Source organism: Octopus sinensis, unplaced genomic scaffold (genome assembly GCF_006345805.1).
Source record: "Octopus sinensis unplaced genomic scaffold, ASM634580v1 Contig17835, whole genome shotgun sequence".
NCBI classification, from domain to species: Eukaryota; Metazoa; Mollusca; class Cephalopoda; order Octopoda; family Octopodidae; genus Octopus; species Octopus sinensis.
The window spans coordinates 19,497-36,836 of record NW_021835361.1 but is presented as its reverse complement, the minus strand read 5'-3'; the positions used below and the strand labels follow the sequence as shown (position 1 = coordinate 36,836).

At 38.0% G+C, this 17,340-nt stretch overlaps 1 protein-coding gene across 1 annotated transcript; it reads left to right on the top strand.

Annotated features, from left to right (window-relative positions):
* Nucleotides 1-1,679: 1,679 nt before the first annotated feature.
* Nucleotides 1,680-12,644, top strand: LOC115231221 (UNC93-like protein; the record flags this gene model as incomplete). The annotated part of the gene is made up of 4 exons (XM_029801288.2): nt 1,680-1,913; nt 3,962-4,097; nt 6,838-6,969; nt 11,843-12,644. Coding segments are annotated over 4 exons (729 nt in total), but the record flags the coding sequence as incomplete, so codon positions are not given.
* Between the last annotated feature and the right edge of the window lie 4,696 nt (nt 12,645-17,340).

The window sequence follows — 17,340 nt, the reverse complement described above, 5'->3', positions numbered from 1 at the left end:
GTGGGAGAGGGAGGGAGAGAAGAGTGAGGAGAAAGGTAGAGAGGGAAGAAGAGAAGAGAAAGATAAAGAGGAAGAGAGGAGAAATTATAATAGCGGGATTGGAATAGGTGTCTCGCTGAATAGGAGATTCAGGGCTTCCGTAGCTGGAAGGGGGAAGAGAGAGAGGTAAAGAGAGAGAGGTGGGAGAGGGAGGGAGAGAAGAGTGAGGAGAAAGGTAGAGAGGGAAGAGAAAGATAAAGAGGAAGAGAGGAGAAATTATAATAGCGGGATTGGAATAGGTGTCTCGCTGAATAGGAGATTCAGGGTTTCCGTAGCTGGAAGGGGGAGGAGAGAGAGGTAAAGAGAGAGAGGTGGGAGAGGGAGGGAGAGAAGAGTGAGGAGAAAGGTAGAGAGGGAAGGAGAGAAGAGAAAGATAAAGAGGAAGAGAGGAGAAATTATGATAGGGGGATTGGAGCAGGTGTCTCACTGAATAGGAGATTCAAGGCTTCCGTAGCTGGAAGGAGAGAGAGAGAGAGGTGGGAGAGGGGAGAGAAGAGAGAGGAGAAAGGTAGAGAGGGAGGGAGAGAAGATAAATTATGATAGGGGGATTGGAGCAAGTGTCTCGCTGAAGAGGAGATTCAGGGTTTCCGTAGCTGGAAGGAGAGAGAGAGAGAGAGAGAGAGAGAGAGAGAGAGTGAGTTGGAAGAGAAGAGAGAGAGAGAGAGAGAGAAAGAGAGAATTGGAAGAGAGAGAGAGAGAGAGAGAGAGAGAGAGAGAGAGGATCAGACAGTGTTAGTGAGAGCGCACCCTCAAAATGCAAAGTGAATGTAAAAGTGAGAAAAGGGATCGGGGATCAGATAGACTAGGTGGGTGGGTAATTTTGCGAAGGGCGTGTGACAGATGGTTAGAGACAGGGACAGAGGTGGATGCAGTGAAAGGGACATACAGGCGGGAGGTATAGTCAATGATGAATATCAGGTTTTTTTGGGGGAAGTGACTGGTAAAAATTTCTGGGTCCGGGACAATAATGATGACGAGGCTTTAACAGACAGTAATAGAGCGGCGATGTGAAATGTTAGGATAAAAATGGCCCCATTCACAAAACCCGAGGGAGCAATGCTCCATGTTTATATCAGTTTTATATATATGTACGTTTATGTCTCGTTTTTGCATTTGGCTTCTTAGATTTTTGGTGAGAACTCATGTATTGGGACAAGTTTAGTATTTCGGGAGGGGCATCGTGCCAATGGTAAACACACGCACTGGTTCTAGTTTACTTTTTTTTATTGTTCGTCAATTAGTTAACTATTCAATCACGTTACTAATCGTTTGTTTGATTAATCATTCACTTAATCAATCAATTAGTCAATCAGCTGTAGTTGCTAAAGTCTTTTCGTTGCCATCGCAACCTCTTCAAAGACATTCTCTTTCGGCACTGGGTTATTGAAGAGATCACAAATGCCAACGAATGGACTTTGGCAAACACAACTGATTAATTGATTGGCCAAACAATTAATGAAACAACCGACTAGTTAATTAGTTAAATAGTTAACCAATTGACGAATAATAAAGAAGTGAAATGGAACCAGTGTGTGTGTGTTCATTTTTGGTATAATGACCCTCCCAATTTCTTTATAAGACTTTTTAACAGACGCTGTTATGACATACTGTTAATTACTTAATATTTTCTTATTTTTAAGGTGAATATAATGAGAGGGATCTATCTCGCCTGTTGTATTTTGGCGATTCTAATTATATGCATTTTCTTGGATAACATTCGTTTGGAGAAAGAAACAGGACGAAGAAGCTTCAGCATAAGTTTGGTTGCAGAGACTCTACGACATTGTTGGTTGTCTACAGAACAGAAGCTGTTGATTCCGTTAACAATATACAGCGGTATTGAACAAGCCTTTATTCTCAGTAGCTACACAAGTGTAAGTAATGTTTTCCTTCTTTTATACAAAATGCAGATTATACTCGAGGATTTACGGTAGATCAGGTTTCATCGAGCAGGGCTATGTTATAAAGCACTGCAGCTGTAGCCCCCTGTCTAGGAAGCTGTGACCAGTGTCTAGGACTACATTAGTGTGTGATTTATAAATATGATTTGGCTACCAGTTTTTTCGTAAGCCTGACACCTAGGCAAATGGAAGGAGTTAATGGTTATTAACGTTTCGGATATTTTCCTTCATCGGATAGTAGAAAAAGAAAGGAGGAAAGAGCAGGATATACTGAAAATAAATAAAAATAAAAATAAAAAGGTAGGATAATTTTAAGTGCCGGTCACCTCTGCCCGACCTTTCAGAGATACCTTTTGTTTAGTCCCTGAATCGATCCCTTCTCAGGTTTTATCTACATGGTGGTCAGGATCGAATCAGGTCTTGTGCACCTAACCAGTAACCAAAGTCTAGCGAGAGAGGATGCCGAGTTCCAATCCCACCGATTTGTTCTGGCTGAGAGGTATTACTTACTGCCTCTAGTCCGTTGCTCACCACTGGAAAACTCTCCATATACTTTCCATGCCAGGAATGAGGCATTCAACTTCTGATAATCGGGTCCCTCTCTAGGATTACCGTGCAAATCACAGAATTGTTGTCTGTATAGCTAACCACCTTGAATTGTAGAAAATACTAGCCCTACTTCGCTAACCCAAAGAAGTCTTCATTTAAGTTCTATCTGGAAGGGTTGCTGCGCTTTGAACGAGATTATAGTGGCGCATTTGAGAAACCCATTGAATGTCTGCCAGAAACGTTTGAGCAACTGAGAGAGACTTTACTCTCATCTCTTCCATCTGATACTTCCACACGTTCCCAGCGGGCATTTACTACATCATTCCAATCGTCCACTTACTCTAACTAGGAAGAGATATCTGTCCATCCGGGTACTATTAGGTTATAAATAGCAACCAGCCTCTAGTAATTACCTTTAGTGAGAATTATACACATATTGGCGCAGTGTGGTAAGAAGCTTGCTTCCCAACACTATAGATCCGTGTTCAGTCCCGCTGCTTGGCACCTTGGGTAAGTGCCTTCTTACTATAGCCTCGTGCTGACCAAAGCCTTGTGAGTTGGTTTGATGGATGGAAACTGAAAGAAGCCCGTCGTGCATATATATATATATATATATATATATATACATAATTAAAGTTTACACATGTATGTATGTACCAGTGTGTTTGTGTTTGTCCCCATACACAACGAGTGTTGGTGTGAGTACGTCCTTGTAACTTAGCGGCCCGGCAAAAGAGACCAATAGAAGGCTTGGTTTGAAAAATTATACAAAGTAAGCCCTGGGGACGATTTGCTCGGCTAAAACCCTCCAAGGCAGTACCCTAGCGTAGCTGCAGTCAAACGCATGAATCTAGTAAAAGATAAAACACACACGCGTACACATAACGTAAATCCTCAAGTATAATCCGCATTTTCCCCCCAAAATTTAAAGGTCAAAATCCCCAGTGCGTACTATATGCGAGGTTAAAAATGAAAAATATTTTCTAAGCAATGTCCGAGACCCTATTTGCTGTCCCGCAATGTTTATTCAGACGCATTTTGTGATGTCGGGAGGGGAAATACCTTAAGCTAAGCCTGAAAGCAATGAAGTCATAAAAGAATCATCCATAACTTGCAGTAAGCAACATTTATTGAAATAAAAGTATTCAGAACACAGAATAACATGTAACAAAAACAATTTGCAAACATATTTACATTCCCATATAACAGTTAAAAACATCACCATGATTGTATTACGCATGCACGGAAGTGTTAGTTCGACTAGGTGCTGCTGGCTTAATTACGCACGACTCAAGTTAGAGAAGGGGTGTGTATTATACACAAGGTTTAGGTTTTTCAGAGGTACAGCCCTCTAAAAATCCCCTGCGTATTATACTCAAGGGCGGACTATACTCGAAGATTTACGGTACTCAGCGACACAAACAATAAATATTTTGATATTCCTAATTCTTTCTTTGTTTTTGTTTTTCTAGGCTTACATCACGTGTTCGCTCGGAGTGTGGAATATTGGTTATATTATGATCAGCTTTGGCGTCGTTGATGCAATATGTTCTTTCTCGTTCGGTAGAATGGTACAATGGGTTGGCCATATTCCATTCTTTGTACTTGGTAAGTCAGTTTTAGCTCACCATGAGGCCAAACTATCAACAGAAGACAAGAAGACTTAACATTTTGACTGCGTAATTAAATTTTATAGTCATTTCCAGGCCGTGTAGTAAGAAGGTTGCTTACCAACCACATGGTTCCGGGTTCAGGCACACTGCGTGGGACCTCGGGCAAGTGCCTTCTACTGTAGCCTCGGGCCGACCAAAGCCTTGTGAGTGGATTTGGTAGACAGAAACTGAAAGAAGCCTGTTGTATATATATGTGTGTGTGTGTGTGTGTGTGGTGTGTGTGTGTGTGTGTGTGTCTGTAAATGTAATATGTGACAATTATTCGGTAGCTATGATAAAACTCCGAGTTTAGGATGCCGAGGTGGAAATCAACGCCGCCATCTCTTCAGTTATCTGGACATCGGAAAAAAATTGTTATCTTACCATATTTATCAATATATATGTGTGTGTCTCTGTGTTTGTCTCCCACCATCACTTGACAACCGATATTGGTGTGTTCACATCCCTGTAATTTAGCAGTTCGGCAAAACAGACCGATAGAATAAGTACTAGGCTTACGAAGAATAAGTCCCGAGGTCGATTTGTTCGACTAAAGGCAGTGCTCCAGCATGGCTGCTGTCAGATGACTGAAACAAGTAAAAGAATAAAAAGAAAGAATTATCGAAATAATCTTTTCTCTTCTAGGCACAATGCCTGAAATTTTTTTTTTTGTGTGTGGGAGTCCACTTGATTACATCAATCCTTAGTACGCAACTGTTACTTAATTGACCCCGAAAGGATGAAAGGCAAAGTCGACCTCGTCAGGAATTTGAACTCAGAACGTTAAGACAGACGAAATACCTATTTCTTTACTACCCACAAGGGGCTAAACACAGAGAGGACAAACAAGGACAGATACACGGATTAAGTCGATTATATAACTGGTACTTATTTAATCGACCCCGGAAGGATGAAAGGCAAAGTTGACCTCGGCGGAATTTGAACTCAGAACGTAGTGGCAGACGAAATACCTATTTCTTTACTACCCACAAGGGGCTAAACACAGAGGAGACAAACAAGGACAGACAAACGGATTAAGTCGATTATATCGATCCCAGTGCGTAACTGGTAGTTACTTAATCGACCCCGAAAGGATGAAAGGCAAAGTCGACCTCGGCGGAATTTGAACTCAGAACGTAGCGGCAGACGAAATACCGCGAAGTATTTCACCCGGTGTGCTAACGATTCTGCTAGCTTGCCGCCTTTTAAATATATTCTTTTCTAATCTAGGCACAAGGCCCGAAATTTGGGGTGGGTGGTGGATCCCGTCGATTTAGTCAACCACCAGTACGCAACTGGTTCTTAATTTATCGAACTCAAAAGGATGAAAGGCAAAGTCGACCTCGGCGGAATTTGAACTCAGAACGTAGCGGCAGGCGAAATACCGCAAAGCATTTCGCCCGGCGTGCTAACGTTTCTGCCAGCTCGCTGCCTTAATTCCTGAAATAATGGCAATTATCCACCAAAAATTAGAACTGATGATTCTGCTCCTACATTCTCCTCCTACAACAAAAACTGCCAGATACACATACAAACATGTAGATCCATGCTCCATTTACCAGAAAATTTTTTAACAGACAACTACTCTCCCCCACCACTCCTTACACATGACAGGTTATCTGAAAATATTTATTCAGGCCTGAGCTCTTAACCATTACGCCATATGCCCGAGTTTGATTCCATGCAGTGACCTGAATAATGATAATAATAATAATAATAATAATAATAATAATAATAACAGCAACATCGAAAAATACCTTAGGAATGAGAATCCAGGTTCGAAATTCCCCCAAGACACCTGATGAAGGTTGGAGGGTATATCAGCCGAAACGGTGTGTTAACAACAAACAAGATGAGGACAAATATCCGTTAAATGTAAATAATGTAAAGGAAGGTGATGTTTAAAACATAGATTATGACCCGGCTTGCCCAATAAGCGGAAGCAGATGATTGATTTAAAACCTCAAGTCTACAATCAATGAGTTCTGACCGAGTACGCGACGGGTAGGTTTTGTCCTTTTCCGTGCATTAGGGATCCGTTTGCCCGATGGCATTTGCATAATTGTAGAGCTTATGTCGAATCGGTCAAGTCGGCCAGTAGTAGCTACACGTATAGGTGAAGAAATACAGCTAAGGTACATAGTTCGAAAGTTTTACTACCACCACCACCACCACCACCATTACCCACGACGATAGTATCATAACCAACAATAACAAAACAAACGGGATCTTTTCGGTTTGAACGGCAGTTTTTAACATAATTTCGAGGTAACTAAAAAATTTCAAACTTCGTTATACTAGTAGAATGTGTTTATAAAACATCTTTTTCTCTTGGCTTTATTGAGAAAATTCTATAGTTTGTAAGATATTTGTTGTTTTTTCTTCAATTCCTGCAATTTCAACCAATCAATTACGTTTATTCAGGTAAAAAGCATTCTGTGCAGTATGAATATGTCCCTCGTTTAAGAAACAGATTGGGTTTATTTACATTTCTGAAGAAAAAAAGATACTCTTCCCTCCACCCCTAACCCTAACTAACCCTAACTAACCCTAACCCTAAAATAGATAGAAATGCAATAGATCGATACTAGGGTCATAATTATGGGTGACAATTTCATATGACACCGCTAGAAAAAACTGCCGTTCAAACCGAAAAGATCCAACAAATGTATTACGTGTTTAATTTTCTGTTTCAGCCACAATTGTTCACGGCGGGCTCCAGATCTTTTTACTCGTATGGACACCTGATCCAAATAAGGTTGTCATATTTTACGTAATTTCCGGTTTATGGGGGATGGGAGACGCCGTTATCCAGACCCAGATTAATGGTGAGTATATATTATTTTCATCATAATACATTTAGTGAAGATCTGTTTCTTTATTGACCACACAGGGCTGAACACAGAGGGGACAAAATACAAAGTAGATTATCCTATTCTTGGTTGTCCATTTATCTAATATTCTTCCTTGAGGTAAGACGAAATTTTTCGTCTTTGCCAATGTATATATACAGTGAAGATTTACTATAGCGTCGTAAATTTATCGACTGCTATTTGCAGTAAACATTAGTGCCTTGATGTAGCATACTTATATGCATATATATCACGTGATTACGTGACCGACCAGACCATCAGATGTTGCTACACGTCGCTGGTCACAATGCGATCACGTTGTCTTAGCCTTCGAACGACGCCACACCGCTGGCTAAGCGAGCAGGCCAACAGAAGAAAGAGAGAAAGAGTGGTGAAAGAATACAGCAGGGATCACCCCCCCCCTGCCGGAGCCTAGTGGAGCTTTTAGGTGTTTTCGTTCAATAAACACACACAACGCCCGGTCTGGGAATCGAAACCGCGATCCTACGACTGTGAGTCCGCTGCCCTAACCACTGGGCCATTGCGCCTCGATACACACACACACACACACACACACACACACACACACACACACACACACACACACACACACACACACACACACACACACATATATATAAGTTAAGTTAATTTTTTGGCTCAAAAAGCAAAAAGCAAGGCCATGTAGGGGGATATGGAGTTGTGTACAGGGAGGGTGTTCATGCAAAGAGTTCAGGCCATTTCTGGTCAAGAGAGACTTTGAACCGAGCGGGCGTCGGCATCTTCCCTATCTCGTCCGGCAGCTTATTCCACAGATCCGCAATCCGGACGGAGAAAGCCCCTCTCCTTCGATTGAGATGAAATCATCGCAGATAGAGCTTTTCGGAGTGACGCCACAGCCGACGCTCTGGAGCAGGAGTGAAGAACAGCTCTTTCGAGAGGTTACACTTTCCGCTTATGATGTTGTGAGTAAGAATGAGATCACCACGGCGTCGTCGTTTTTCTAGAGAATATATATATATATATTATATATATATATATATATATATAATATATATATATATGAACGGCAGTTTGTCTGTGCGTGTTTCTGTGTGTCTGTTTGCTTGTACCCTCACCCTGACCATGGCTTTCAACCGATTCTGATGAAACTTGACACACATAGCCCAATGTCATAATTCAAAACTAACGCAGCGAAAATTTTGAAAAGTTCCCCCAGTTCTGAAAAAAATCGATAAATTCGACATGGGGTCGAGAATCAGAAACACAAACCGCAAACTGTCTAGGGGACGCAACTCCACCTTTTTTAACTAAAAAAAAAATTTACCATCATTTTTTTCCATTTTTTTGCTATTTTTGGGCTATAACTCTCTAAAAATGCTTTATAGTTATTTCCCTTACAAACCTGAGCAACACCGGGCGATACTGCTAGTATATATATAAATTAACACCAATTCATTGTAGAGAAGATACTTGACACCTGCAGAAGATTATAACCATGGAGAATATACGCGTCAGTGCTTAATCAGCTTCACGAAATACATCACGTTTCAAGTAGTTAATACAGAAAGTGTTAAGTGTAAGCATAACAATTTCGCTCAGATGCTCCAGTTCTTTCTCGTACAGGACTGCCCCCCCACCCCCGGATCTGCCGTCGATGTGGATTAGAGACGATCTTTGTTTTGGCCACACCTCTGCTCTTTTGCTCCGCACTCAGTCAGCCACGATTATACACTTCCAACAACTTCCACCCATCTAACTTCTCTAATACGCCATCATCCACTAATCCTCCATAGACGCTGTTCTTATTTTCCCGTAAAAATGACTCTCGTCCGCTAGACCTGGTCGTAACTTATACCACATAACTAAAAACTTTCGGTTGTTCTCACTTTCGTTTTGACTTTTTGTTCCTTCTCGAGCCATGCCTGGCTCATAAGGGCCGGTTTCCCGGTTTCCTTGGCGTATAGGTTCCCCATCTGGACGGGACGCCGGTCCGTCGCAGGTGAACTGCAAGATGCAGGAGGAAAGAGTGAGAGAAAATTGTGGCGAAAGAGTCAGCAGAAGTTTCGCTATTACCTTCTGCCGGAGCCGCGTGGAGCTTAGGTGTTTCGCTCATAAACACACACATCTGAGATTCGAACCTGCGATCCCTCAACTGCTCTAACCACTGGGCCATGTGCCTCCTCTTCACTTTCGTTTGTAGCATTACCAATTACATTAGTAATTACGTCAGCATTTAGCACCGTCCCAAATCCAGTTTTCAAATCACGGACTGCTCTCATGGAGCCCTAGTAATATTGGTTTCAAATTTTGGTACGTGGCCTGCGATTTTGAGGGCGTGAGTTAGTCGATTACATCAGCTACAGTTCTCAACTAGTACATATTTTATCGATCCCGAAAGGACGAAATGTAAAGTGCTTCACAACGCAGAATCAATCATCCGAATGATCGGACTTGTTGTTCTCATGTGTGTCAAACTTAAAACAATACAATTCTGAGTCAAGCTGCTATATCACATGCACGCACACTCATATACATACACATTATCTTTATTAATATGTTTCTATGTAAAGTTTAAGTACGTGCTCAGGCTATGGAGCAGGGATTTTTTTTCTATAAATAATTGACCTGTAGGAAACCGTATTTCGTTACGCAACCGTAAAATAGTGGAAAGTATATTAAACATTTTTATAAGTGAATACTGTATTCTACTGTGTTAGCAGTGCTATTACATTATTTATTAAGGTTATAGCTAGAGATTTCCTGTCGAAATTATAGCCAGCACTGATTTCATTACGACGTTTCAGATCCGAGACCCTTGATGTAAACAACATGCACGCACACTCATATACATACACATTATTTTTGCTATGTTTCTATGTAAAGTTTCAGTATGTGCTCAGGCTATGCGGTTTTTTAAACATCTATGGAGCGGGGAATTTTTCTATAAATAATTAATGACCTGTAGGAAACCGTATTTCGTTACGCAACCGTAAAATATTGGAAAGTAAATTAAACGTTTGTGTTCTACTGTGTTAGCAGTGCTATTACATCATTTATTATGGTTATCTCTAGAGATTTCCTATCGAAATTATAGCCAGCACTGATTTCGTTACGACGTTTCGGATCCGAGACCCTTGATGTAAACAACAATAAGATCATTAGCACCCATCGAACCTATTAATCAACCACGAATTCATTACTAAATATAGCGGTGTAACGTTATGGATATACCAATTTCACACATCAAACACATTCCTGGAAGCTGGTGCGTAAGAATTGATGACCTTTAGGGGCACTGAATTTCGTTATCCAACCATAATATACTACAAAGTATATTGGGTTACCCCATCCCCTTCTATCATGATTGACCATGGTATTGCACCTAGAAAGTTACCTTCCGAGGCACAAGTCTGGGCAAGGTTGTTTATGGAAGACCAGCAGTCGCCCATGCATACCGGCCTTCCTTCTCCACGCCACTGATGTTATCCAAAGGGAAAAGCAAAGGCCGATACAGCTTGGCACCTGTGATGTCGTAACTCATTACTACAGGATGAGTGAACTACAGCAACGTGAAATAAAGTATCTTGCTCAAGAACACTCAACGCGGCTCGGTCCGGGAATCGAACTCACAACCTCACGATCGTAAGCTCGACGCTCTAACCACTGACCCATGCGCCTTCACACAAAGTATGTTAAACATTTTTATAAGTCAATAAGTTATATCCAATAACGTTACACCGCCGTATTTAGTGGTTGTGTTAGCAGTGTGTTCGAGGATATTTAACGGGTTGGATGGATGCTGATGAAGGACCAAAAACTCTTCAAATATGGCATGTACGCGAATTGACCATTTTTTATCTTCGATCTCATTGTTCTTTACATCAGGCGTCTCGGATACGAAACGTCGTTAACAAAATCAGTGTCATAGAAAATCGAAAGGGATAAACTTAAGTCCAGATATATATTTCTTTATTGCCTACAAGAGACTAAACATAGAGGGGACAAATAAGAGCAGACAAAGGGATTAAGTCGATTACATCGACCCCAGTGCGAAACTGATACTTTATTTATCGACCCCGAAAGAATGAAAGGCGAAGTCGACCTCGGCGGAATTTGAACTCAGAACGTAACGACAGACGAAATACCTATTTCTTTATTACCCACAAGGGGCTAAACATAGAGGGGACAAATAAGAACAGACAAAGGGATTAAGTCGATTACATCGACCCCAGTGCGAAACTGATACTTTATTTATCGACCCTGAAAGGATGAAAGGCAAAGTCGACCTCGGCGGAATTTGAACTCAGAACGTAACGACAGACGAAATACCGCTAAGCATTTCGCCCGGCACCCTAACGTTTCTGCCAGCTCGCCTTAAGTCCAGATATAATCAGGTTTATGACACCAGCTCTGTATTTCAAATACATTATAGGACATTGTTTCATTCATGACAAAAGGCCAAACTACAATATTTTAAAATGTTTTACATATATATTTTTTATATTTATGCATATTTATATCTGCACATCTATATCCATGTTTCTCCCCTCTCTCTATTTCTCTATCTGTTTATCTGTCAGTCAATATACCAGCCTATTTTATCTATCTATCTATCTATCTATCTATCTATCTATCTATCTATCTATCTCTGCCTATCTGTGTTTGTCTGTCTGTCTGTTTACGTATTTACCTAGCTACCTACCTACCTATCTATCTATCTATACACATACATAACCCCCCTCACCTTCTCTCTCTCCCACACACATACACCTACCTGCATGTGTTTGTGTGTCTGTGTACGGACGTACTAATCTAAGACTTAATCTATAACTCTTCTCTTCTGCAGCGCTTTACGGTTTCCTCTTCAGTGACAACACAGAAGCTGCCTTCGCAAACTACCGTCTCTGGGAATCCGTTGGCTTCGTCATGACATTTCTCTACTCGACACATGTAAATATCGCTATCAGACTCTACATCTGCCTCGGTTTTCTCTTTTTTGGCATGACAGGCTACGCAGTTGTCGAGGTCATCATACGAGGGCGCTCCAAGAAATCATTCAAAGTGAACAAATAGCAAATTTTTACAACAACAAAACCGCGGAAATAATCATGAGGGGAAAAAAAGTGAACAATGACGTAGACATTAAAAAAATTGACGTAAATTTTATTCAAAACAAACATATAAACATCAGAAAAAGCGACGCCATCTTTAAATTAACAAACAACGTTATTCAGAAAAGTAACGTGAGGTTTAGAAAGAAAAAACATTGGGACCTAAAATATTTCACGTTAGATTTAAAGGAGCAAATATGATGCGAAGGTTTAGGAAAATACGATTCACATAAAATAATTCTATGCCAAAAGTGATCAAATATTTAGACGTAAAAAATTGACGTTAGGTTTAAAATCACACACACGCACACACACACACACACACACACACACACACACACACACACACACACACACACACACACACACACACACACACACACACATCTGTATATGGATATATATCTATATCTTTCTATCTATCTATCATTGTATCTATCTATCTATCTATCTATCTATCTCAATCAATCAATCAATCAGGCGGAATAAAAAGTGAGCAACATTTTGAAAGATGAAATTCATCACAATATACTTCAATAATGCGGAAATTTTATTCATCGAAGTGAGTACCATTACAATCAACACATTTTTGTCAACGAGTTACAGGTTTGTTTTTTCCGGAAACATAAAAATCTGGAGTTCTGATGAACTCTTTGAACGCACTTTCAGCATCGATTTGATTTTTGAACTCCTTCTCTCGCAGAAAACCATCAAGGTGCTTGAAAAAGTGGTAGTCAGTAGGGGAAAGCTCTGGGGAATAAGCTGGGTGGGGAAGAACTTCATAGCCAAGTTTCCTCTTTTGGGGCGTCATTAGTGAAACTTGTAGTCGAGTATTGTCATGAAGAATAATTGGCCCTCTTCTGTTGACCAGTCTGGGACAGAGGATTAGCAGTTTTTCGTCCATTTCGGCAATTTCATGGCAATATGTTTCTGCAGTAATGGTTTTTCCATATTTTAAGGCATTATAGTTGATGAGCCCAGAAGTACACCACCAAACAGTCATCATAACCTTTTCAAGAGCTCGGGTTTAAGGTATGTTTTCGGTGCATAATTTTGGCCCAACCACTGCGAAGGATGTTTTTTTAATTATCATACGGAATCCACTTTTCACCGCAAGTTACAATACGGTCGAGAAGTGGATCGGTCTGGTTACGGAGAAGAAGCGACGAGCAAATTTCATATCTGTGCATTTTCTAATTTTCATTCAAATCGTGTGGTACCCATTTGTTGAGCTTTATCAGTTCTCAAGTAGTTTTACGTGGATCTTTCTCAATGTCGGTCTTTAATTGACCGTCATCAATGACAGATGGGCATCCACTACACTCACGATCTTCAAGGCTCAGGTCACATCTCTTTAAATCATTTTTGAGTTGACCTCTCACTGATCATTTCCTCACCAAACGTTTCGTTGATATCTCGAGCAGTTTCAGCTGTTTTACGTCCTCTTTTGAAGTTGAATATCAAAATTTGCTCGAATATCGCACTTTGAGAGTTCTACTTCAGATTATTGTTACAACGGTGAAAAAAATTTTCAATGTTAATTCATTGATGCATTTGGGCAAGCCTATATCGGTATTATGAGACAATTGCAAAAAATAAAAATAAAATAAATATATGTTTGAAAAGAATTCAAAACTCTGCAAAAATCCGGTACAAATTCTTCATGGTTCAAAATGTTGCTTTTTACTCAATCTGATTATTTTATATATATATATATATGTATGCATATATATGAATGTATATATATATGTATGTATATATATGTATGTATATATATGTATGTATATATATGTATGTATATATATGCATGTATGTATATATATGCATGTATGTGTATATATGTATGTGTATATATGTATGTGTATATATGTATGTGTATATATATGTATGTGTATATATATGTATGTGTGTATATATATGTATGTGTATATATATGTATGTGTATATATATATGTATATATATGTATGTATATATATGTATGTATATATATATATGTATAAAATATTATTCGAGACAAAACCACTATTTTGCAAAACAAACAAGGAAAGACTTAATTAATACATAAAATTTTAATAAATAGTCAAAAAAACCGCCCTACAATCGTTTCTTGTCTTGATCGACAATCTTCAGGTGGACTTCCAATAATTCAGTGTCAAATTATAATTTGACACTGAATTATTGGAAGTCCACCTGAAGATTGTCGATCAAGACAAGAAACGATTGTAGTGGCGGTTTTTTTGACTATTTATTAAAATTTTATGTATTAATTAAGTCTTTCCTTGTTTGTTTTGCAAAATAGTGGTTTTGTCTCGAATAATATTTTATAATATTTTACTATAAAATCGATTTAATCCTAAATCTGATTTTTTCCCTGTAAATTTGGATTTATTCCCTAATATTTATTATATATATATGTATATATATGTATGTATATATATGTATGTATATATATATATATGTATATATATGTATGTATATATATGTATGTATATATATGTATGTATGTATATATATATATGTATATATGTATGTATGTATGTATATGAGAGAGGACAAAATAAGTTGAGCTTTAAATTAAGCAAACGTTTATGTAGATATACAAATAAGTGACGTGAAGTTTAGAAGAATAGACATTGAGGTATCATGAAGAGTAATGCAAGACCTAAAAGATGAAATAAGCTTCGCGGCACTCCTTCACTATACAGATGTAATAAAATGACAAGGTTTAGATTATCAAACAGATAGGAGCACAAGAAAAAAGTGGGGGCGAGTTTTAATTATGAAGACGTTTACACGGTCACAGGTAAAGGGGATTTGTTTAGAAAAATATAGACAAAGCAAAAAAGGGGTAAATGAATAGATATATTTTACTAGAGAGAAAAAAAAAAGAGGAAGTGAAATGACATTCAAATGAACCCGCATTGACACGAGAAAAAGTGACGTGTTTTATAAGAACAGAAAATGTTAAATAAACTCTCTTTTTTCTTTGCTTCTTACTCTGAAAACAACCATAGAAGGCAGCAATAGCAATCGCCAGTCAAATTTCTCACGTGAATGTTAAATACATTTTAGAACAAATATGTAATCATTAGAATATATGACAGAAATGTTTCGAACGAACACACACTCTCATATGCTCTTCTATATATATATATATATTATATATATATATATATATATATATATATATATATATATATATGAATTCAGAAAAAAATTAGATTCAGATGAATATGGTACTTAAGTTAAAGGCACCAGAATTTGGTATGGTATTATCCATATAAATAAAATGTGGCGATTATAATCATAAGCAACAAGGATATCCAACGATTGTACTACACTACCTTTGGATATACTTGTTGCTTATTTTGATTATATATATATATATATGTATGTATATTATAATAAGAATTATTGCGAAGTAGCATTAATATATATATATATAATATATATATATATATATATATATATATATATATATATATAGTAGACCTACACATGTTTCTACTACATTGGTTACTAACCGCCACAATTACACCTTATTATAATACCCGGTGCTATATATATATATATATATATATGTATAAACGGCAGAAAAGTGATGTGTTGCTTCATAGTACAAAACACCTAGATATAAGACAATCGCCCGCTATATCAGACACGACATCAGTCATCCACCGGCCATATATATATATATATTTTTTCTTAATTTAATTTGTATTTTTTAAAAACGTATATCTTGATTCAAAGTTTCATGTTATTCTTTGTTTTTTCTTTATTTTCTGCATTTGACTTTTATGATAGTCAATCGTTAATTATTGTTAAAAATTTAGAATAGCCGCTTGGAGCTATCTTCTACCTGTGTGACTGTATGTATGTGTGAGAACGCGCTTCTCTGTGCCTGCCTGTCCGTGTATGTATACATGTGTGTGCGACGTATGTGTGACTACGTGAGTTTGAGTTTAGCTGCATATGTATTATAAATATATAATCTTTTTCTATCTTTCTCTCTCTCTCCGCGCACGAACACACACACATTTTATGAGAAACGCATTTTTGCTGCTATTCATGCGTATGTATATATGTATATATATATATATATATATATATATGCACACGTTGAAATAATAACGTACATCTTCAGCGAAACGATACGTTATAAGAGGGGCTGTCGAGGCAGTGTAGTACGAAGTTTGATTCCAACGCACATGCTTCTGAGTTCAAACCCACTTGCACGCGGCACCTTGGGCAAGTGTCCTCTACCGTAACCCCGGGCTGACAAATATGCCGTGTGAGTGGATTTCGTGCACAGAAACCTAAAGAAGTCCGTCGTATATATATATATATATATATATATATATATATACAAAAGAAGTTTTAGAGACAGAACCACCCTCAACTCAATCAACACTGAAATATATTATACCCGACCGAGCCATAAAATATCAAAGATGATACTTACTATATCTATTCAGAATCCCATGCTTTCCATTTTAAAGACAACACGTGTTTCCTGACAGTATTTCGGTATTTTTGAGATATAAGGTCTCTAGTTTCAATACTCGATTAGATCGACGTACTTCCAATCTTCAGGTCTGGATTCTACACATTTATTACTCTATCTACATTCTATATAACTCTATGATGATTGAAATTATTTGACTAAAAATTGTTAACATAATTAAACTTTACAAATTAAATTCATTCATTATTTTTATTCGTTAATTTTTTGAAATTTTTAAACTTAAATTTAGAAACTTAATTTAAATGTAATGTCTAATTTTTAAGAATAATAGAATAAGTAAAAGATATTAAATAATATAGAATTTATATAAACATATAAATAAAGAAAACTTTTATGTATCCCAAAATATTTGAATTGACTGAGTTGAGGTTGGTTCTGTCTCTGAAACTACTTTTGTATATATGAGTAAAATATTGAGAGAAGTTCACTTTAGTACCTTTAATTTGAACGTCTTATTCTCGTGGACTCGGAATTAATCTTCCCTAATAATGATAATAATAATAATAATATATATATATATATATATATATATAATGTGTGTGTGTGTGGCCACTACCGATGGGGCAGGGGACAAACAACACACCCAGTGTTGGTTTCTTTACGTCCCAGTAACTTAGCGGTTCGGCAACAGAGATCAATAGAATAAGTTCTAGGCTTCAAAATAAATAAGTAAATAAATGCAAAAAAGAAAACAAGTGGTGGAGTCG